General features: G+C 37.6%; 1 protein-coding gene across 2 annotated transcripts; it reads left to right on the top strand.

Annotated features, from left to right (window-relative positions):
• Positions 1-35: 35 nt before the first annotated feature.
• On the top strand, positions 36-18,795 carry LOC139147328 (anillin-like). 2 transcript variants are annotated; one of them, XM_070718388.1, is made up of 17 exons: positions 36-180; positions 1,587-1,713; positions 2,988-3,141; positions 3,792-4,360; positions 5,134-5,457; positions 5,920-6,081; positions 7,090-7,267; positions 8,925-9,322; positions 9,897-10,157; positions 10,646-10,784; positions 13,039-13,209; positions 13,775-13,898; positions 14,289-14,408; positions 14,987-15,118; positions 15,422-15,616; positions 15,973-16,145; positions 17,034-18,795. In XM_070718388.1, the coding sequence occupies exons 3-15, from the start codon at positions 3,090-3,092 to the stop codon at positions 15,459-15,461; spliced, it is 2,670 nt and encodes an 889-aa protein (XP_070574489.1). In that variant the 5' UTR covers positions 36-180; positions 1,587-1,713; positions 2,988-3,089; the 3' UTR covers positions 15,462-15,616; positions 15,973-16,145; positions 17,034-18,795. The 2 variants fall into 2 exon arrangements, with proteins under 2 accessions (XP_070574489.1, XP_070574488.1); XM_070718387.1 differs by having other exon boundaries at positions 7,090-7,453.
• The last annotated feature ends 4,393 nt before the right edge of the window (positions 18,796-23,188 follow it).

Genomic DNA, 23,188 nt, shown 5'->3' with positions numbered 1-23,188 from the left:
AGTGTCCTAGAGGGCCTTTTCCCCATGATTCCAACGTCCAGAGGCAATTTCAAATTAGACGACAACCGAAAAGTGTGCAGTCGTAAACAAAGTCTTCGTTCTCGTTGGACTTTAACAATTTAGGAAAATTATAACACTCAAGAGAGGCACAGAGCAGATGAAATGGACCCCTTTACGGAAGTAAGTATTACTTGCTAGTTATAACGTTTGCGTTTCGTTCGTCTAGTTTTGTGTGATTTCAGCTACACAATGTTTCAAATTGAAGAAGCCATTATCATGGAGCACAGACTGAGAGAGGAAGGACTGGGGCGGAAACATCCTAGTTTCAGGGTGCAATTGGAAAGAACTATTCTGTTAACCGTATGTGAGATGAAAGTCCGCATTTTAGAAAGCACTAGCTAAATATTGCTCTCACTGAAACCCATTTTTCTACACATGATCGTCATCGGTCTCTGACGGTTTTCAACGTGGGCTTGTCTTTACTCTCAGGGCGACGGCGACGATCATGTGACACCAAAGGAATGTGGTAGCCGTTGGAAAGATTTTGGTACAATTCCGGATATTGTTTTACAAAATAGTTTATTTGTTTAATGAACGGCTGAACTTCGTTGCGAAAACTTTCGCATTTTCAATATTACTGTTGTCATTTCTGTTATTTTCATGATTAATTTATACCTATTGATATGCAAATTAAGCGAAACTTTAAACAACTTCTTCACGCCAGTTGACGAGTGAACAGTTACATCAACAACAGATGATTTGAACTTAGGCATAAAGTTAACATGTACAATAAAAAAATAATAAAAGCACACGTAATATTTTAAATTGTGCATTTTACTTTTCATTGGTAAAGTTGTGATTTTTAATTTCTCTATGTGAAGTCCCATTTCCAGAAGAATTCAAATATAACGTTGAGTTATGTTGGTATGATGAATGATAAACAGTAGAGTCATTTACGATCAACTCTATTGGACAACTCAAGAAGATGTTCTGTATAAGAATAAATACCACCAGTTTTAAAGTTAACGGATTAAATTAACAACCTACCCACATGTGGAAACTGATTATATACAGTCTATTTGGGCCTGATTCCTTTTATCGTTGGAGTACTTGTCACATTTTCTGTAAATTCAGTATCTTAAATTGTCATAAGCAGAAGTACTTTTAAAATTTTATGCTTGCAATAGCTGTACAGTCTGTATGTAATTACCAAGCCTCTTCCAAATGTTTGCGTTTTGCATCTTTCCCCATGTCACAGAATAGTATGCTTGCTCTCGGCAGTTGACTGCTGATTTTGTGAAACAGTTTGACAACAATTTCCACAAGTTCATAAAAACACTCTGACAAGGAGAACTTTTATTGTTAGAGATGATTGTTAACATAATGATTAAGTGAAAAGTATGAGCTGTTTAGTGTGTTATGTATCCTCAGGTTTTAAAATGGTAAACAAATCATTTGTAATGATGAAAATGGTAACCCAACTGGTCATTGGAATTGCCTGTTGGTTAATCACATGACTTAGTCCATTTTTATCAATACAATATATTTCTCATTCCAAAACTTTGAATGCTCTTCTTTGTCATCAGAAACTTCTTGAGAGGACTCGTCTGAGAAGAGAAAATCTTCAGAAGAAGATGAACGATTCTAACATTTCTCCAAGAAAACGGAGGACACCACTGGCAGATGATAATAATGTTAATAGGGAAAAACAAGGTATAGTTGTATAGAAATATTCTCAATCATCTCTGGAGTTTCTTGGCTGTTCAGTAAAACTTTGCTGTGGCTGCCAACAGTGTGTCTATTATGTTTGCTCTGTGAATAGGAAACAAAAGAAAATCCTATGTCCATCTGAAAGCCATTTGGATAATCTCACAAATTCTTCAGCAATCTGATGCCATTGTACTAAAATGCTCCACATTCTTGAGCTTCCGTAGAGAATGTAAGTTTCTATTAATAGTTTAACAGTTGGAAGATTAGAGAAACTAAGAGAAAAGATGAGCCTACCCCCAAGCACTAAACTCATTAATCGAAAGAAAGCAATATTTACAATTTTTAATCTTTTTTCTGCCCACAAGGTCACCACACTTGATGAGTTACTTTTCAATGTCATAAACCCTGATTTTTGTTATTTTGAGCTAGAATGTTATATTTTTTTAAGTTTATATTTTTTTAACGCATTTGCCATGCGATAACCAGATGTCAAATACTTATAGCACAGCAATTTGGAATATCAATGACACTACCGGTACATGTACATGTAGTCATAACCACATGTAATATTTTCCTTAGATTTTCAGTTAAATTAGGTGAAAAGGCTTGTAATCATTGTAAATAGTTGCCAACTTAGGCCAAAGTAATTAAATTCTTTGTTTTGCGTCCACTCTAAGTGGGAAAAGGTACGCGTCTAAGCGGCTGAAAAACACACACAAGAAAATTAACACAATGTAATTTGATTGCAGCAAATAAAAAATTGTAACAAAATTTTTAGTTCAGAAAAGCTAAGTGGTTATGTCCTAAAATTTCCTATTCAAATACACTGTGTGTGTTTTTTCATGAAAACCTTAAAAAACCTAAGCGGGTGGGGACGCAAAACAAAGAATTTAATTACTTTGGCCTTATTGATATCTGCACATTTAGTAAAATTACACTAGCACTTACAAGTATTTGCTATGATTTTCTGGAAATGGAGGAAAAATTATAGTCGCATTCCACTTTTGAGTGGATACTTCCACAATGATGTCATAATAAATAAATCAGCTAATTTAATGCAAGGGTGGTTTACATGTACATGTAAGTTTGGAGAAATGTTTTCACATAAAGGAATTAAATTTATATGAAGATTGCTCAAATTTCGTGTTTCTGATATTTTTTAGCAAAATCATCAGAAACGCACAAAGGACACATGTTACATGCATGCATAATGCAGCTGTCAGACATAGGCTTAATTACATGTACCTAAACCTCTCAATTACAATTTCTTATTGCAGTTTCTCCAGCTAAGAGAATAACCAACACAAACCCTGGTCACAGAGCAGTAGAAAATGAAATCAAACCAGATACACCAGCAGTGAAAGTCTGTCCAGTCCAGGATGCGTAACCTATCAAATCAACGCGCTGGATGGGATGACTGTGACTGTCCAAGTGAGTGTTATACAAGGTCATGGCTACTTTACTCTCAGTATGGTAGCCACTGGATAGACATTTTGAATAACTGTTGATTGCACTAGAAGTGTGACATGCTTTGATCCAATATCAGCATATTTCATATTCTGATTTTGATGTTCACCATCTCTCATCAGAAAATTGACGTAGCAGGCAAAGGTTACTTTACAATCATGTTGTACCCGCTACATCAAGCTTACAATTCTTGGGTTTTACTTCCTTATATTCTTTTCAAATTCCAACATCAGTGTGCCCACACCTGTGAAGACTTCTGTACATGAAGGATGTAAAAGAAAAGACTCTTCAGTCAGTAGTGTCAAATTGGTACATATACAAGGAACATCAGTCAGCAAATGCATCATGTCAACTCTTGCAGGAAAATAACCTCGAAAAGAAACATGTGGCAACATACCGGTAGTTGAATCTAAAGAGTATATTTCATCAGCCAGGGGTTTATTTACAGCTTGTGAATCAAGCACAGTTACTAAGGTTTTCAAGTTATTTTCACAGTTACTGTTAGCCACGTAATCTCAGTGCTAACATCATTATTGAAAGAACAACTGTTATTTTAGTTGCTCAACTATACATGTATGTCGATCAAAAATTCTCTCTTATAATGGCATTTTCAGGTGATAGCCATGCCATGCTTCAGGATGAGTATGTACCAAGTCCAAGACGTACTGAAGACAAAACAATAGAGCCCAAAACAGAAATCACACCACCGCAACCAAAGACCAGAAAGTCAAGATTTGCTGCTTTGGCCGCCAACATTAACAACTGGGAAGATGATACAAACCATCCAATGCACAAACCAGAGCCTGAAAAGAAGCCAGCGAGGATTTGGAAGCCGCCTGTACCTACCACAGAAAACAAGCAGCCCACCGCCACACCACGGAGCAACCCTGTACAGAATGTCAACAGCCCAGTTAAACCAAGCCGGGCCAATACATCTACTGCCAAGTCTATGACCACCAACCCTGGACGGGAAAGACAAGCACCAGAAGCTAGCAGTGCTGCCAAATACCAATCGCCGGTTAAGAACTCTTGGCAGCCTGTGAAAGCACCAGCTAGCCCCAATGCCAAATCAACACAGCAGCAGCAACTGCAAGCTGCCGTCAGACCAACTGCAAACCGACAGGAAGCAAATAGAGTCACGCAACCCATGCAGACAAGAAGAAACCCAGCAACAGTGGTTAAGGTAAAGGGCGACGAATTCGGACGCGCACACGCTTTAGAACGTTTCTGCGCAGATTTAACTCCAGCCTGTCGCAAATGGGTTACTTTGTAGCGCATGTATTTAACATCACCTGTCATTGTTGAAATTGCGCTTTTACCTAATTTTTTGACCCAGTCTCTTAGAAATACATGTGACCTATAACCTTGTCATATTTTGACCCCTAGGAAGCTGGTTTTTATTCAATATGAGCGAAAAATTCACATTTCTCTCCCATTTATATGGCGCATATTACCATTCACTTGGAGATATTGTTAAAAGTAGCGTGGTGACACCCTTTATTAAAAGTGTAAACTAAATGGCATTATGTCAGGATTTCATTCGCCAAGTTTGGTCAAAATGACACCATTCAAAGCGACAGGAAGAAAGTTCGAAAATTATGTAGTGATATAATTTCGATATCGTCATTTTGTAATCGATACTTATGTAAAAATTTCTTTACAAACATCATGAAAACTATACATTCGATATATATGGATCTTGAATCTTGGTATTTATTAAAATAACTCATTTGCTAAGCTTTTTATAATTGCTTTCTTTAGTTTAAGTGAATTATATCATTTTTATATATTTCTAACGACGCCATTTTAAAGTCCGTTTCCATGGAAACGAGCGTGGTGACCCCCATTTTTTATTTTATTTTGCACTTGCACAACTTCCAACAATATTTGTGCAAAGTTTCAAGAAAATGACACCACAGCTTAATTTTGACGTAATTCGTCGTACTTCACCTTAAGGAGCCAACACCAGTGAAAAGAGTCATCAACAAGACTGAACCCAACCATGAAGCACAGCAACCTGTGCCATCTAAACGCACCAGGCAACCTTCACAGGAGCAAAGCATACAGCAGAAGACCGTAGCCAACTCTGTGTCAGCTGCCAGGCCAGGAGCTGCAGCCCATCAGAGCAGCCGAGTGAAGACATTCGCTGAGCAAATTTCCAAGCAGAGTCAAGAGCTGTCTCCCCAGTCTGTCAGTGCCAAGGCCAAGAGCATACAGCAACAACTGTTAAAACAGCAACGAGGAGGATGGCAGACAAATGAAATCAATGCAAAGGTCCAAGTAAGTCACCCCTGTTTCCATAAAGCAGAAATTGATATTCATTAGTAAATGTATCTTGTTATATGGGCAACAAAGTAACTCTGTACTTAGTTAGTATTCAACAAAACATGTCACTATGGTGAATCAGATAGCCTTTTAGTTTAAGGTGTTTCCTGTGATTGGTTTGCAATTTTTTAGCTGTGAATGCATCAGTAACTCCATGCTTTGGTCAAGATTATTAGTAGGCTGAAATAACAAGGCGTGCAATTATTATCCACATCATCATGTATTCACACAAACAATTGTAATCTACTGATCTTATCTCAAGCACAAATATGAAAGTCATGGCTGAAAAGCATTAATTCTGTTAAGTCAGATTTCTTTGCATTTTTCTGTATATACATGTTTAAAATTTTATGCAACAAAAGAACAAGTTGCTAGCCTGTCCTTTTGTCTGAACTTTGTTATTCTCCTGACCAACAGAAAGAGAGAAATGCTGAACTAGAGATGCTCAGAAATCGATGGAAGGTGAATCCAGAACTGCCAAAACCAACAGACGAAGAAGAAGAAGAAGAAGAGGAAGAGGAGGAGGTTCCATCTCCTCCCAAGAAACAGAAAACACCTATTGAAGAAATTATCAAAGAGGTTAGTTTTCTGACAAAAAACGAAAAAAACGTCAAGTAGCATTGTCTTGTTCAAACATCTCTGAACATGTTGCAATTTTGCACAAATCCTGTATAATCAATACAAAGGCTATGATTTTTTCAGAGAAGTTATTAAATTCAAGAGCCCAGGAAATTTAATTTCTGAAGATTGAACATATGTCACTGGTACTCTTGAATTCTGAACTACAATGTAGTGGTTTTGATATGTTCAAAAAGTAGTGTACGGCAGGGTAGTGTTATGGCCCATCCCGTGTTTCTCAAAGACTCCGTTAAATAGTTTAAACCAGAACAATAACAACTTTCCTTGATGGCTGTCTGCTCAAAATCAGAAATGATGTGAAAGATTGGATTCTGAGGGTTGCACCCTTAAATCATGTCTTCCTCTTAATTTGCCTATCTGTGCATTATCGTAAGGTCAAATATTGATGATTGATATGAAGATAAATAAGTTCAAAAATCTTAGAAAAAGAGGAGCCTCTTAAGGATTCTGTAATGCAATTTATTGGAAAGATATGTATGATGGTGTATAAGTAACATATAACAATTTACAGTAAACTGCCATTGGTCCTTGTCAATAATTTGTCATGTTGACTGAAAGACAATTTTATATGTTGTGTACTCATGCCAGTAATTTCATTGTATTTCTGAGAAAGCTTTCCACATTCTTACAAATGAGTCTTTTTATAAAGGAAACCTAGATATTGTAGTAATGCTACTGATAAAGGTCAAACCTAGAGAACCTTGAAATTGTATATGAATTTTTGACATCAGGGTTTGAACAGGCATGTATTGATTTTTCACACAATATGCAGTAAAGTATATGCTGTCCTTGTGCAGGTCAACAACCTAAATCTCTATTTAGCAGTAATTTTAAATTATTAAGACATAGAGGAGGACACATACAATTTTAAGGATATCATTACATGGCTTATTAGTCAGTTTTTCAGGGAAGGTAATTGAACAAATCATTATTAATGTTTCTCAATAGGATGTACCTCCAAGTCGTACAGTACCTTATTATCATCAGCAACCAAAGAGCTCCAACAATGCTGCCCCTGCCAAGCCGACATCCGACAGAACAGAAGTGCCTAACCTGAAGAGGAAGGCCCCACAGCCCCCTGCGACCACAAACAGTGGTGGCGGTAACAATGTAATTCAGAACACAGGTACTGGCCCCCAAATCCCCTCCCACCCTCACAGTTCATACCCGGGTTCTAGCAAATACAAGAAATACAATCCGGCCACAGCACAGTTAGGTGTGGTACCAGGTCCAGCACGTCCACCTAGGGCAAACAAAAACGAGCCCAGACCAAACAGGGCACAGGCCATAGCTGAGTATATGAAACGACAGGGTAAGAAAAAAGTAACGTTGTTAAAAGATCAGCACCAGGCTGCAGTATAAATCCAAAACACTTAGAGTATGTTTGATTCAGATGTTTCACAGCTAGTTTTGATGTAGATCTGACAATTTAATACCTAAATTCCTTACCTAACCTCTGTGATGCTGTCTACTTCATTTCCTAATGTACTGACGTTGCTTCAAATATTGCTTGGTATCAGCAGATTTCCCAAGGAAATGGCAAATACGGCACATGGTATGTATCACATGCCTGTCTTTCACCCCAGCAATTGCCATGTACAGGATAACTGAAATTAGTCTGGCAGTTCATAACCAATCACACAGGCACTTTCAAAGCCAGGGGACTGCTTAGCATATAAACATTTTATCTGCAGTATTTCTTATTTTTACCTTTGAGAGGATGCTACTTGTCATGTTTGAAGCAAACGTAGAATACAATGTAGATAATTGGTATTACATTAGGTTTGGTATTTAGGTATCTCATGATCAAATTTATGATTGAAATTTGCTAAGTGTTTACCCAACAGTAATTTAGCATAGGCAACTATCTTAAATAATGATCAGTCATGTGACATTACAGGATTGTAGTTCATTTGCATCAAATCCTAATGAAAATGTTACATTGGTTGATTGTTTGGATACTTGCCTAGGGAAGTTACAAATCAAATATAAGGCCAAACACCCGATGGATACATCTGAATCAAATCCTCAAATGAAACTTTTGGATTTCTCTCTGTAGAGCTTAATCTGTCTCGACTGCTTGGCCTGTCTCCTTTATACTTAGAAAAGGGAATCTATACTGTCACACACACATGCACTTGAGACCAGTTTTTTTTATTCAAACAACTAACAAGTGCCATCTTCAAAACTCTGCACCTTGATTATTTCTGTACTGCTTTGTTCTCAACTCAGCTAAACAGTTTTCCTAATGGTAGGATTATGTCACTCTCTACACTTTCCCTAACAATATGTGCACAAGTATGTTGCAACATACATTTCCAACCTCTATGATGTCACTTCTTTATCACACAAAGGTGATAGTTCTTGACATTTTACTGACAGTATACACTACACATACCATGGGGTAAGCAAATCCAGTATATTAAGTTATTAGACTTGTTTTTGAGGATTGCAATTCCTGAGTCGCACTGGACCAGGAGTACAATGATCTTTTATGATAAAGGCCAGGTGCACTTGTACTGCCACTGTGTTGGAGCACAACCTCCAGCTGTTCCTAGGGACTGTCAAACAAAATGGGTTTGCTTACTCAGATATTGTATGTAAAGTGTGATTGCTTGGTTATGCGGCGGGCAGTTTGATTGATAAGTAAACTGTCAGTTATTTTTCTTGGTCTACAGTGATCAGAGAGACAACCTAGCATAAAAGCAAAATACAAAAAATTGTATTGGCACTTATGAGGTAAGCCTTCGTAGTGAATGTTCCCTCTCCCTCCATTCCCTCAGCTGTACCTCCACAGAATGAAGTCCAGCACCAGAAGAAGCAAGAGGTCTACAGGCAAAATACTGAGCGCAAAGAGCCAGTGATGCCAAAGAAAACTGAACAAAGGGAGGAACCTAGGAGAGAAGAACAGAAAAGAGTCGTTGAGGATATCAAATATGTTGATGATGATGATGACGATGATGATGAAGAAAAACGTAATCAAGATGATGATGATGATGATGATGGTGAAGATGAAGACAATGAATTGGACATCATGGGAGAATTGGATGACTTGTTGGACGAGGCTTTGGCTAAAGAAGAAGAGGAGGAGAAGAAGCAGAAAGAAGCTGAGGAAAAGAGACGTCAAGAAGAGCAACAAAAAAGAAAACAACAGAGTGTCAAGTTTGCAGAGGAACCCAGGGTAAGCCATCAACAACGAGAATGGTTATTCTTCAGTGTGTATGTGATTCCCTCTAACAGAGTGAATTCTTTAGCAGATGTTTCTATCAGTGAAAATATAAAATTATCAACACACTGACACACTGATGAAGTTTGTAACAATTCTGTAGCTATTAATTTTGAGATATTTGATTATCCTACCATAGACTGACAAATAAGACATTGCATCATGGTTCAATACAGCGAATGCAGAGTAATTTACAGAAATTGAAAGTGCCTTGAATCACACATTGGTGTGCACTCTATAAATTTGAAACTGCTAGTATCTCTGTCTTATACTATCTGGTGTCACTGATACTTGACCTAAGTAGAGGCAGCTTGGATGAGAGTACGCAATTCATGTCTCAGTGATGTACCAGTACAAATTCAGAGAAAACAAAACAAGCTCTGAGATTAAGACCTTGTATCTATATGCAGAAAGGGACAACTGTACAACTGCAAAAACTTCGTAAAATTCAGTACACAGTAAATTGTGTTGTTCTTTTTATTTTTTAGATTACTTATAATTTATTTATGTATTCATTTATCTATTTAAGGCACCACCAAGGCCCAGAAAGAATTCAGTAAACAATGGTGGCAAAGTGCACAAATCCAACTCTGCTGATGATATCAACTCTGCTGTGCAGGGAGAGAGTAATGCACCCATGATGTACAGTGTTGAATGCTACAGATCTCAGAGAAAGATCAGCCATAGACCACCTGCAAAGCAAGTCATCAAACGAGAAGCACAGAAAACTAACATTGAAAGACAGGAATCCAGGATCATGACACACATGTCAGTCAAAGAAAAAATCCAGGTAAATCAGTGTTTTCTTGTGAGATATTGTGCATCCAGCAGTCTTTTTGAACATGAACTTCTGCACAGATGGCCCACCTACCGGTTATATTTTCATGGATCACCAGCTACCTACCCAAAAAGCTCTCAATTTATACATTAATGTATGCAAAGTATTGCCTGAGGATAAGCAAATCTTACAAGAATGAATCATTATCAACAGTGCATACTGACATAGCGCAGATTGTGCTCTGTATATTTTTTGTGGAGGATATTTAAGTTAGTAGGTTGATCATGCATCAGCCATATTGCAGTGGCTGGAAAATTTCTCTATTTTCACAAAAGTTTGCCTTTGAGTATTGTTGCCAAAAATGTCAACCCTATGTGAAAAACGGCCATACCTTTTCTTCTTACTTAGAGTTTAGCTGACATATGACTAGAGACAGTATGTATGCATGTCTATTCCTTGCCTTTTTTCTTCAACACTCTGTTTTTGCTGTAACCTTACAGACGTTAATGGAAGACATCTCACAACAGCAGTCCATCATACACCAGACCAGCCAAGCACTCAATTTGATTGAGGCTAATGGAAATGCATTGAAAGGTACCATTGAGGAGGTGGAGGCAGAGAGATTACTTTTAATTGCCAGTGAGTATTACATGGTGTTGTGAGTTATCTACAAGTATGTCTGTCGGGTTAGAGCTTACGCTCTTTTGCATCTATCATCGAACGCTCAACTTCATGTGAATATTGATACATCTCATGAATTCATCAGTGTGTTTCCTTTGAAACTTCATGAGTTGATAAGGAACTTTGTAAGAAGTTCCAGACGCCGCCGCGCTGGCGACAACTTTATGTAAACATAGATACTGTGAACAGTATCTGCTGTAAGTACGAGAGAACAGGCTCCCTGAACGCAGCCGGTGATAGACCAGTGCGAGAATGCACCAGAGTTATGGACAACGTTCTCCAAAATATCGAGTTCTACAAAAGGCGGCAGCCAAGTATACACGAAATCAGAAGAAAACTTCTTGATAATTAAAACGTGCCATCGCTGGCGACAATCCACCGAGCGATAACCAAATACCTGAGCATGAGTCGAAAGAAAATATCAAGTCTTGCCACCGAATCAATGACTCCAGCTATCGAACAATATACACTGGAGTTCATAGAAACTGTTTCTGACTACAATATGAATCAAATTCATTGGTTTGATGAGTCTTCAGTGATCCGAACTTCAGGCAATCGTCATTTTGGACACGCAGAAATCGGAACACCGGCAGTTGAAATACAACGGCATGCATCGAATGCTACATACACGATCAACCTCCTTGTCAGTGCTACAGGTGTCAATTATTCCGATGTGATCGTTGGCCCATCAAACGGGTTGGAGTTTACTGAACTTTTTGATGAGGCTGTTCAAGTTACGGATAATTTTGGAAATCCGTGTTTGGCCGTCGGTAACTGTGTGAATATGGATAATTGCGGTTTCCACCACTCGCGATATGTTGAACAAAAAAGGGTTCGACTGCTTTACCACCCAGTTCAACGCTTGCGAGCCGTGTTTCAACTATATAAAGAGTAGGCTTATATCTAATCAAGATTTGTTTACAGGTTCACTGAACTAGCGACCGCTAATGCCATTGCAAACATTACTCCTGGTGCTTGTCGTTTCTTTGTGAAAGAAAGTGGTTTCATTTTGGACCATCATCATTCATAATCGTCACGATAAGTTACGCATGTACATTTGTGCCGGCGTGAGGAAATGAACCAGCGCGATGTTGACTTTCAAAATGAACCAGCGCGATGTTGACTCTCAAAGTGAAAGTTGGACTACAATTCGTGTTTCTCTCTGGAAATGTGAATCTTAGTTTCCAATTTCACACATTTTAAAGCATTTCTTTGTCGGCCATGACTGCACAGCTCAGTGCAGAGCATGATATTTAGGCACGCGACCTTCGGCAGTTGCTTGGTTACCAGATGTAAACTTTTCTTTCAGCATGGCTAAAAATAGCAGTAGAACTGGACTCAAAGTTGACATTTGTTGATCGTGAAGACGAGATTTCTGATGATCGTGAAGACGAGATTTCTGATGGTCGAGAAGTGTCCAATCTTTGATTTGATTTGATATTGTTTACCAGATACAAAGATCTTTGTGCACCATAGTATTGGAAGTGAACATTAAACACAAATTCCGATGGCATTTTCACGTACAACACTCATTGATACCATGTACAAACCGTAGATTGTCTATGTACAAACCAATTAAGTCTAAAGCATCGAGCGTTCCCGCGACCACTGTGCATTCTATGTAAGCGAAAATAAATGTGGTGCACCCGTGTTGTGTGCCCCAGCAAGTTTTATTTGTCGGTGCCGTTTTGTCTGGTGTTCGTAGCTATATATATTATTACATGGTTGAAGCGGCAAACTCTTTGAGGAAGTTCCTTATCAACTCATGAAGTTTCAAAGGAAACACACTGATGAATTCATGAGATGTATCAATATTCACATGAAGTTGAGCGTTTGATGATAGATGCAAAAGAGTGTAACTGGATTCACATTTCTTCAAGTGGATTGTGTGTAATGGAAATCCTAAATGCTGGATCACTACTTCTTTCAACAGTTACTACAGCAGGCATCTGGCTATTTTTAATTTTACATTTTTACTGTAACCCATAAAATAGACTGGTGGATCCAACTACTGTAATGAAAAAGTTTCAACTCTAGAATGTGTTCATGGAAACGCAAACCTTGACTAGTTATGCTTACAGTGTATGAAAAGCCATGGTAAATGGTCTTGCCTGCATGTGAAATTGGTATCATTTTTCAAAGCCATACATAAACGCATACACACAAAGCGTGTGCAGTAATCTTCACCTGCAACTCATATTTTTACCCACAGCCCAAAGACGTCTGGCTTGTCTAGCAGAAGTGCAGAGACTGAAACAAGAACATCAGAGTGGGCGTGGTCGACAATACAGTGGTGGTAGACCAAGTCGGGGTTCAGTTACCATCAGAGATATCAGGCTTCCTTTCAAGACTGAGTATATTTTCTCAATGGGATCTAAACAAGGTGTGTGTATAAACCTATATACAACATAGCATTTGCATTAGTTCATTCAAACTTTCCCGTAAAGTAGAAAGCTGTCTTTCTATCACAGTCAAGTCAACATTTATGTGGAGTTTGTAGATTGGTATCCTACAAGGGTTCCATGTAGCATTCATTGTAAAGATTTTATTTCTCCATCCTGCAAAACCGGACAGCTTATCGTGTACTCTTATTCGTCCTGCAGAAAATGAAAAGCTTAATGATCAATAGGCCAAACCCGGAATTCGAATCGACCACGGTACAAACAAAGCCATGTGCGCAAACGCGCACAGACGTACATGTATTTCCATACGCGTTCAGTACACATGTGGGTTTGTTTGTACCGGCATCACGTGATTATTTGGGCGTACTGAGTATGTAGAACGGCGTACGCATCGCGTCCTTTTATTCCGGAGTAGAACCATTGATCATAAAGCAAATTTTCTGCCGTATTCTCACCAATATGCCAATAGATTCAGTATAAAGTCATATTTTCTCAACCGTGTGGACAAAATGTAATTTTCTGTTCTCCTAAATTTGTGTGTTTCAGATCAGCAAATCCACCACTTCCTGGTGTTGGTCAGAAACGGAGCACATATCATTGCTACTCACCTACTCTCAACTCTTGATGGCATCTCTGGCGACTGTTTACCATTTACCAATATGATAAAAATGTAAGTCTGCTGATTTCGGGTTTGTAAGTTCTGTTTTAAATTTATTATCATGCATTGAGCCATATATCCAATTGTTGATTATTTCAGTTTGTTTTGTACCAACCAAATGCATTCATGATCACTATTGTGTTATGATTTTCTGATATTGATTACATTTGGTCTGGTCATTCACTTTGTTAACTTTACTTTTGTACCAAAGATATTTGTGCTACAGACATTCAGGAATGAGAGACACTATGTTCTCCACTGGTGTAACATTTTTACAAGTAAAACCCACTTCATGGTACATGTGGAAAAGTATTGCAAATTCCCTACTGTATCTTTGTCACTTTAAATGAAACCTCGGCATTTTTTGAAACTGTGTCACCAAAGTGCATGTTTTCTTTTCAGGAATGAGCTTGGCAGTGATTTCTACCTTGATGTTGAAGTGTACAGCATGCAGACCAAGCGGCAAGCAGTCAAGGATAAGAAGGGCAATCTACTGAGGAATATCACACGAGGAAAAGCAAGGTCAGTTGTTGCATTTGTCTCCTTCAAAAAGGATTTTTAACTTAACATACCACAAATATAATGACATGTAACTATATGTCAACTTTTCTACCAGCAGAGTAATATGTTTGATACTTGTATCCATTAAACACTAGCATGTCATGGCAGAAGAGTAGCTTAGGTTGAAATATATGACAACAAAATTCATGTAGTATCCGTGTTTTGCTGTTGACACCATGAGGACATGATCTTGAAATCACAAGACAAACCTCAGTGATGTAAGAGAGTTCAGTCCTCTATGAATAAAGTGATCCCAAACACAACTTTCAAAGACTCTGCACTTTGTGTATTGTTCCTCATTGGTGAAAATAGTCGGTTAATGACCAATGTGTTAACACAGAAACTTGGGACTTGGTGTTGTATATATCAGATTTCCTGTACAGAGTTATTTGGTAATTCTATCAAAAAAGTTACAGGTGGAGGCGATAATCACTGAAAGCCATGCAGAGCTTTTCTAATATTTTGAGACAAAATTCCATATATAAAGTGTTGTGTAGTACATAACTGTAATGATTCTGTCTATTTTCCTTCCTGCACAGAGAGGTGGCCAAGCACCTGGTGTATCAAGTCCTGGCGGTCCCAGTGCTGTCAGAAGTAGCCATTTCAAAGTGGTTGGTTCCACCAGAGTTGTACTCTCCAACAGCAACAACAATAAGTTCACCCTTTCAAAGGTAGGACTTGACCAAAACTTGACAACTTACTTCATCAATAAAGTCTTGAAGTTCAACTCGGTAGCATATCCTCTTGAATTTCATGAAAGAAGCATTTTTCCTCCTTCCATTAAAGACTATACATCATTCTAAGTACTTCAGCTTTTTAATGTTATTCCAACTTCACCATTCAGATGTCATGGCAAACTAGTTCTATTACTTCTGAATTGATATGCTCACAAAGAGTACCCTAAAATATATAATCACTGCGACCAGTATTTTTAACATTATTTTATTCACAAAATTCCATTTGTTGGCTTCCAGGTGCCCTTCCTTTGTCCCCTGGAAGGCAACATCCACATGACTGTCTCATGCCACATGGATGCACAAGTACAGGAGAGGGGTTTCCTCACAATGTTTGATGATGTCAAGGGCTTTGGTGCCTGGCACCGTAGATGGTGTGTCTTGTCTAATGGTTACATCTCTTACTGGAAATACCCAGATGATGAGAGACGAAAGGTAAGTAACCAGGACGAAAGATCGTGCTTACATTGAATAACTTTATGAATGAACATAATTCTATGTGTTCAAGTTGTTTGAAAAAGATACCAGACAACACCACCAATTTCCTAGGGAATTAGTGTTTTCAATATGGAGATTTGGTCAAGTGTTCCTCGGGTGTACCTGTTCCAGTAGACACACCTAATCTTGTAGTGTTGAAAGAAACAGGTGTATTACCAGAGATTACAGTGATTTTGATGGACTGCTCTAAAGGAAATGAAAATGCCTACTTCAGTGTTCATGTTAATTTCAAGGAGCAAAATGTGTACCTTGTTGCATGAGAGAATAAATGAGTTTTTATGTTTTTTGAACAGGCACCAATTGGAAGTATTTCTCTGAAGGAATGCATTACAAAGCACATCACAACAGTTGCTAGGGAGTTCTGTGCCAGACCAAATACCTTTGAGCTTGTTACAAGCAGGCCAGCCAATGACACTGACGAGGATAATTTGATTATCAGTGTAGAGGGCACAGTCACCCACATCAAGTGAGTAATTTGCTGGGATAGCTAAACAAAGTTCAGTGCATATCAGTGCCCCACAGAAGATGTGAAGGGGTGTCAAAATGTGGTGAAGCTCTGATAGCTAGAAACTTCTTACAGCTATGTATGCCTTACACAAAGACAAATGGAGTCAATAATCGGCTTTTCTGACATATCTATCAGTAGTGGCTTTTTCCACCATTTTATGTGCTGACAATAGCCCTATACTTGGGAATAAATGTTGCACTGTTAGACTATCAGGGTACTACAGTGTTCTATAAATAACAGATGATGAAGGCGTCATGCTATAGAGCGGTACAAATAAATACCTGTGGAGAAACGTGCGCAGTGATATACGTATGTGTTTCTGCCTTTCGGTCCATTTGAATTTCAGGATTCCACCTAATGTGCTATGTGTATCAGATACATCAGCAAACACAACGAAACTTTGTGTATTTCTTTTTTTCTGGCAATACCCAGTTTCATGTTTAAAAATGATAATTGCTAAGTGCACATTGCATTGTAAGTTTTCCAATATTCATTTCACAGAGTCACATCTAGCCTGAACGTTATTGTATGAATGGAATAAACAGAGTTTGTTCACTAATTAAAGTACTGAAATTTTAAGCCTTTTTCAACAATTTGAGTGTACTGAAAAATATATATACCGTAGTGTAAAAACTTACCATTATTATATATATTGTATGTTGCATGCAAACACTCTTGGAGAATGGTATTTTTCAATCCTGAATTCTACCCAGAACCCCTGGAAAGTCTCTTAAATTTCAGCAGCTCAGGATGCATAAGCCCTGAACCAATCAAAGTTTATGCCAGATTTACATTTTACCCAGTCCAGGATGTAATCTTCTTTGTTTGGTTGTCTCTCATTCACAGGTGGTGGATATCAGCTGATACTAAAGAGGAAAGAATTGTGTGGGTAGATAAGCTGAACAAGGCATTGGTCAACATGAGACAGTGGAGCAAAGATTCAAAGACGCCGTACGGCAACATGATTTAGAGAGAGAATTAACCTCTCAATTTTAAAAAAATGACATTCAAGTTTCTGTGAAGTTGTACCTTACAAGTTTATCCAATGTCATATGTATAAATGCAAAACAAAGCAGCTCAGAATGAATCAGCAGAGTTTGGTGTGGAAAAGAACACAGCCATGAACGTACAGAGAAAGAAATTTACGATTGTTGGTGTCATATATATATTACTTGCCTTATTGGTATCATTTTCAAGATTTTATTAAGTTTATTCTCTTGACATAATTTGCATTACTATGGCTAGTCTATTAATTGTCATTTCTTCGCCATTTTTTCAATTATATACTTTAGAACTTCAATTCAATATTTTGTCGCTCAGTAATGGCAATTGAAAATGCATCTTTCCAAGATTAGGTTGATAGCACCGCCACTGAATCTCTGTCGCAGCTCACCCCTCCATGTAGGCAGATCCAACATTTATGTGAAACCGTGGAGTTCAAACCACAATGTAGGGATTTATAGGGCATTACGATAAAAATCTGCATGATATATATGGCCGCTGCATTTTGTATATTTAACCTCAGTATGATGTAGAATTCACTGGCATGTATACAACATTACTATAAAATACTATGCCAGTGCTATGCAAATGAAGCTGACACATCAAAACATTTTGATTGCGCTTGAATTTCACGATCAATACCACTCAATATCCATTTACAATTAATTTAATGATATATATCAAAGTTTGTATGGTTTTGTATTACCATTTAGAATGAAATATCTTTGGTACTTTTTACATAGAGTAGAATATTTGTTCCTTTTTGTTTACTGTCCTCTTTTCTTAACACTCTATTCTCACTTTGTTTATTTACTAGTATCTAAATAGGCATTGATCAGAGACATTTTGTTAGCAGCTTGCTTATTTTGGCTTGAACTGAATAAGCAAATCGGCAACGTAACATTTTCAAGTGCATGTGTACAGTTAGTGACTTCTCATGTGAATTTGAAACTCCCCAGCTTATGTCAAAATAATTACCCGTATGTAAGGGCACACCCACGGTTCATAGGATATGAAAAGTATACCAGGTATGTAGAACAAATGGATGTGGTGTTGTCACAAGGGTGTATGTACAATTTACTTGTATTCAGCATATACTCTCAGACATTGCATTTGTGGTTTGTGATCTTTGCTATATTAATCATTTATATACACTTTGCATAAATACACACCACTGTATGGTGCTTCATAAAGTAAATATTTGTTTTAGTATGGCAGAAAAAATATTCCCTAATACAAATATGTACAGGATCAACTATGAAATGAAAGCAGAGATATTTACAGGATTTTGAATCTTTACCTCAACAACCAAGCATGATTATAATCAGATTAATTTTTCTTTCTGTAACTTATCAGCTTATGCAAACCTGGCAATCAGGTAGATAGGTGTAGATTTGCGTATATATGTATAGATTACGTCAAGAAGGTAGCAAGGATAACAGAAGAACCTGTGAAGAACTTTCATGTGAAATGGTGTGCAATAGTTTGGGTGCTGCTTTTTTTACTAGACTTGAATTCAAGTGTTTTGCCAAGCTTACTGTGTTGACATCACAATAATCTGAACCATAGTAACTTGTCAAATAAAGCACAGATATTATCCTATGAATATTGTTTTTTGATCTTTTCTTGGATCAGTGCAGATAATTCTCCCCATTTTGATACCGTACCCGGTCTCCAATTTTCCTTCTTTAATAGATTTAAAGGGATCGTCATCGGAACAGCGCCTGAGCGAGTATAATCTTGTTTACAAACAATGTATTTTGTGCATGATATCTAGATGCACCCCATCATCATCGCTGCAACATTTGTAAATCATAGGATGTAGATTATAGACGTTTTAATTTTCCTCAAACACTATCATACTTTGGATAAAGTGTTAACATTGGTCGTATCGGTCCCATACGACCTTTTGAGTGCAGTTCAGATGACGGTATCCCTGTAACAGCCATCAATGAACTTAAGCCAAAGTACAATGAATAGCTGCAGATGTGTAAAAAAATATCTCAAAATATCTTGTTTTCCAAGAGTTTGCTTCAAATAAGATCCGTTAAGACTGAAAAAGTATAACACAGTCATAAGTATTGAAAGTGGCTTGTAAATTCAAAAGTTTAAATATCATTTTTTATTTCCTGCCACTTTAAAAAACTAATCACATGACAGAGAAAACAAAGATTACGTTAAAAATGTCGGCCATCATGCGTTGTGCATTCAAGTAAATGTTGTCATGCTTGTTCCTTGGATGATCATGATGTGAATGTGCACAAAATACTGGATTTTTTTACTTTTCTGTGCGGATGGCATTTTATGAGTGTGACACCCGTTTATGTTTCCAATCAGAAAGCAGTGATACTTCCATACATGCCCTTCAGTTAGCACATTTAAATGAACAAACTTTGGTTTGAATATAGAATTATGAAAATAATACATAAATTTGCACCTATTTTGGCTTTAAAGATGTACAGTCACCTGTAATCTAAATATGCCCATATATGGTTCCTTGGTATTCAAAATGGCCATCCATGTAAGGGCGCTGTTTTTAAAAAGTGGCCACCGCTTAAAATCTGTGATTGCTTAGATTTTCTCTTTCCATGATAACTGGCAAAATTGGAACAGGTGACAGTATACCTTTAAGTGTAATATTTATTACATGCCTCGATGTGAGTGCAAATTAGTGCATTGATTTGAATAGGCCCGGTCCAGTGAAGCCCTTTGACAACGTCAAAGTAGACGCTTAACGCTAGATGTAAAATATCCATGCGCACACTGCTATTTTGAATTTTGTTAAAATCTGTTTGATGCTGGTCGATATTATGGCATTAGGGACTGGTCAGTTTCTTCGGCCTGGGGGGGGCCGGTGGATTCATGGGGGGGGTCACCCTGTTTTTGACTTTGGTGATAGGGGGGTCACCATGTTTTTGAAATGCCCAATAGGGGGGGTCAGTGTGTTTTTGAATTTCGACACAGGCTCATCATTGCCTAAAATGCATCGTGTCAGCCACAAATTACATCCAGTTGCATTTTTCGGCGCGCCCTTCGGGCGCGTAACATTAATAATCACGCATATTTTTCAGCACGCCGAACTTTAACATATCAGGCGTACATATATCAGAGATATATGTATGTTCAATATTTTTCAGCGTGCTCTTCAAGCGCATTACTTTAATATATCAGACATATTTCAGCACACCCTTCCTGTGCATTACTTTAATATACAAGACATATATATCAGAGATATCAGGATGTTTCATATTTTTCTCCGCGCCCTTCGGGTGCCATACTTTAATAAATCAGAGATATATGCCAGAGATATCTTGATGTTTGCTAAGTGAAAGTGTACTATTATGAAATTTGCATTTCATATGAAAAGCATGACAAATTCCTGATACTTTTCTGTTCTCTCTATGAGAATTCAGTATGAGAAAGCAACATGCACAAATATCAATGTTACAAGAAAAGGTCATCTCAGACTCTGCACACATCAGATTTGGCTAAATGCCTCTCTATTGTTCTCAGGAGATTAATTGGATGGCTGGCAAGTCTTAACACCCATCAAATTTTTGATTACTGCTTTTTCCTGTTTGATATTAATGATTGACATCCATTTCTGTACTACAGTTCAGGACATCTGGTTAAGCATAGAAAGTGTGAAATACATTCACAGCTCATTCAAAATGTACTGTATTCAAACTTTAAGATTGACACTTTGCAATTCCCATCTTACAACTGACATGCCAACAATTTCATTAAAACACAGAATGACTTAAAATATAAATGTATGTAAAATATAACATATATATATATATATATATATATATATATATATATATATAATATATATATATATTACAGTATTATATTATAACATATTACAGTTGTCGCGTGCGGGGGGGGGGGGGGGGGATCACCCTGTTTTCGAAATTTGGAATAGGGGGGGTCACCCTGTTTTCAAAATTTGGAATAGGGGGGGTCAGCCACTTTTTGACGTTGGCAAAAATAATCCACCGGCCCCCCCCCAGGCCGAAGAAACTGACCAGTCCCTTATTAAATAATAATAATGGCATGTAATAAAATATTATTGCCTGAATACATGGGTTAATGTGCCCTCGCAGCAGGAGACAATTTGCCCTCCTGGCGTCGGGCAAATTGTCACCTGCTCTCGGGCACATAAACCCATGTATTCAGGCAATAATATGTATTGCTGTACCGTGTCTAAACCTCTGCCCCTCTTGAATTCAGGAAAATGCTGATATGATGCCTGTTCATCTAGCTTTTGGCATTGATACTTGTAATTAAAACTTTCTCATACTTGTATTATACCACTGTCAATTGGTATATGGTGCATCCAAGTATATACTGGTAGAGTAAAGATTCGTCAATAATGTATGCTTCAGTTGTGCCAGTGAATGACCAGAGAGTATGCTGTACATTTGTGTCATATAAAGGACTAGTGTTGGAATTACAGTGATTAGGTTGTTGGATGTGTATATCCAGGATTGTGTACAGTAATTTTACCACCCGGTCAAAACTGCCTCTTTTTTTTACCATAAATAATTCAAAATCACAACTTCGCAATCACGCCATGATTTTTTATTTCCCAGATACATCTTCAAGTCTTTCCATTGTTGATCCAAACAGTTGACTATTTTGTCTCTGTCAATCTGCAGTTACTGGTAGTGCATTGCTATACCGCCTTTTGCAATGATGGTGCGATGTTTATTAGATAATTTTGTCTGAACTTTCTTAATTTGGAGTGTACCGGCACATGAAATCGACACATGCACTCTGATGGTCAATATTATCAATTTTAATGGATCATCTGGTGTAGTCAGTCCTCAATGGTGTCCAAAGTGCCCAAAACATACTTGTAAAAATATCAAGGGTCAAAACATGATCAGCATTATTGTCTAGTATACTCATACCATCTGCCAAATTTTTGCATCGTTTATTGGTACACATCATTAAGTCAATGAAGAGAACACCCAGCTGAATGTTATGATTTCTCTTCCCTTATACAGTGTCAAAGAACAACAGACTATAACAATTCTTCAGCTTTGTTCAGAATAATTTTGTACCATTATGTTATTTCATTTTTACCTGAAAGTAAAAAACATGCTTATTCACAAACTAAAACTTTCAATTGTGATAGAACAAGGTAGAGAAAATAGATTGCTTTTTCTGTTAAAAATGTAGTACAGTCATTTGCCTAGGGACCATACCAAAAATATATTTATCTCATCAGAGACTAGTATACTATATATTGTCTATCTCATATGCACAGATACAGCTTTTGTATCCTTTCCTCAGAAAGTAGACCCCCAACACAATATAGAATGTTGGTTGTACTGGGAAAGGTATAAGAGAGTCTGCCTGGACTTGCAAGGGCACTGTCCATGATGAGTTTGTGAAAGTGTCGATAGCCCCCTACAAAACTTTCAGCATAATGAAATACCTCTATATCCAAATATTCACACTCACAGCCAAACAGCTACAGACACATCGGAAAGGCACATGGGGGAAACACTGACATCAGTCTGTTGTTAGTGCATACTTTGTGGAATGTTCCTTTGACATCAGGCCTTTTGCTCTACTAGCAATTTGCTAGGAGAGGAAGCTCTTTGAGAATGCCTTTTTGGTTTTGCCTTTTCTATGGCTTCACCACACTGATCATACAGATGTTGTCTAATTCAGATGGACATAACCTATTTGAAACCATGGGTTAACAGAAACCCCCAATAAATACACACAATGTCATCTGCGACCCCTAACATCCACAAACACATGATATTGTCCTAACAGTTTGAGGGCCAAAGTCAATATTTGTCTCCTTTAGAAAATATACTTCGGTCAATTTTTTTCCCGATTTTTGTCAAAATTTTGAAAACAAACTGTAGCCAATCAAATGTTAATGTCCATTTGATCCAAAATTATCAAAAATTTGCAGAAAAATTCATAAAAATTGGTAAAAATATTGCACTAAAATTTTGGTGGGAACAATTACA

The sequence above is a fragment of the Ptychodera flava genome, chromosome 13 (genome assembly GCF_041260155.1).
Source record: "Ptychodera flava strain L36383 chromosome 13, AS_Pfla_20210202, whole genome shotgun sequence".
In the NCBI taxonomy this organism is placed as follows: Eukaryota; Metazoa; Hemichordata; class Enteropneusta; family Ptychoderidae; genus Ptychodera; species Ptychodera flava.
This window is presented reverse-complemented; position numbering and strand designations above follow the sequence as displayed.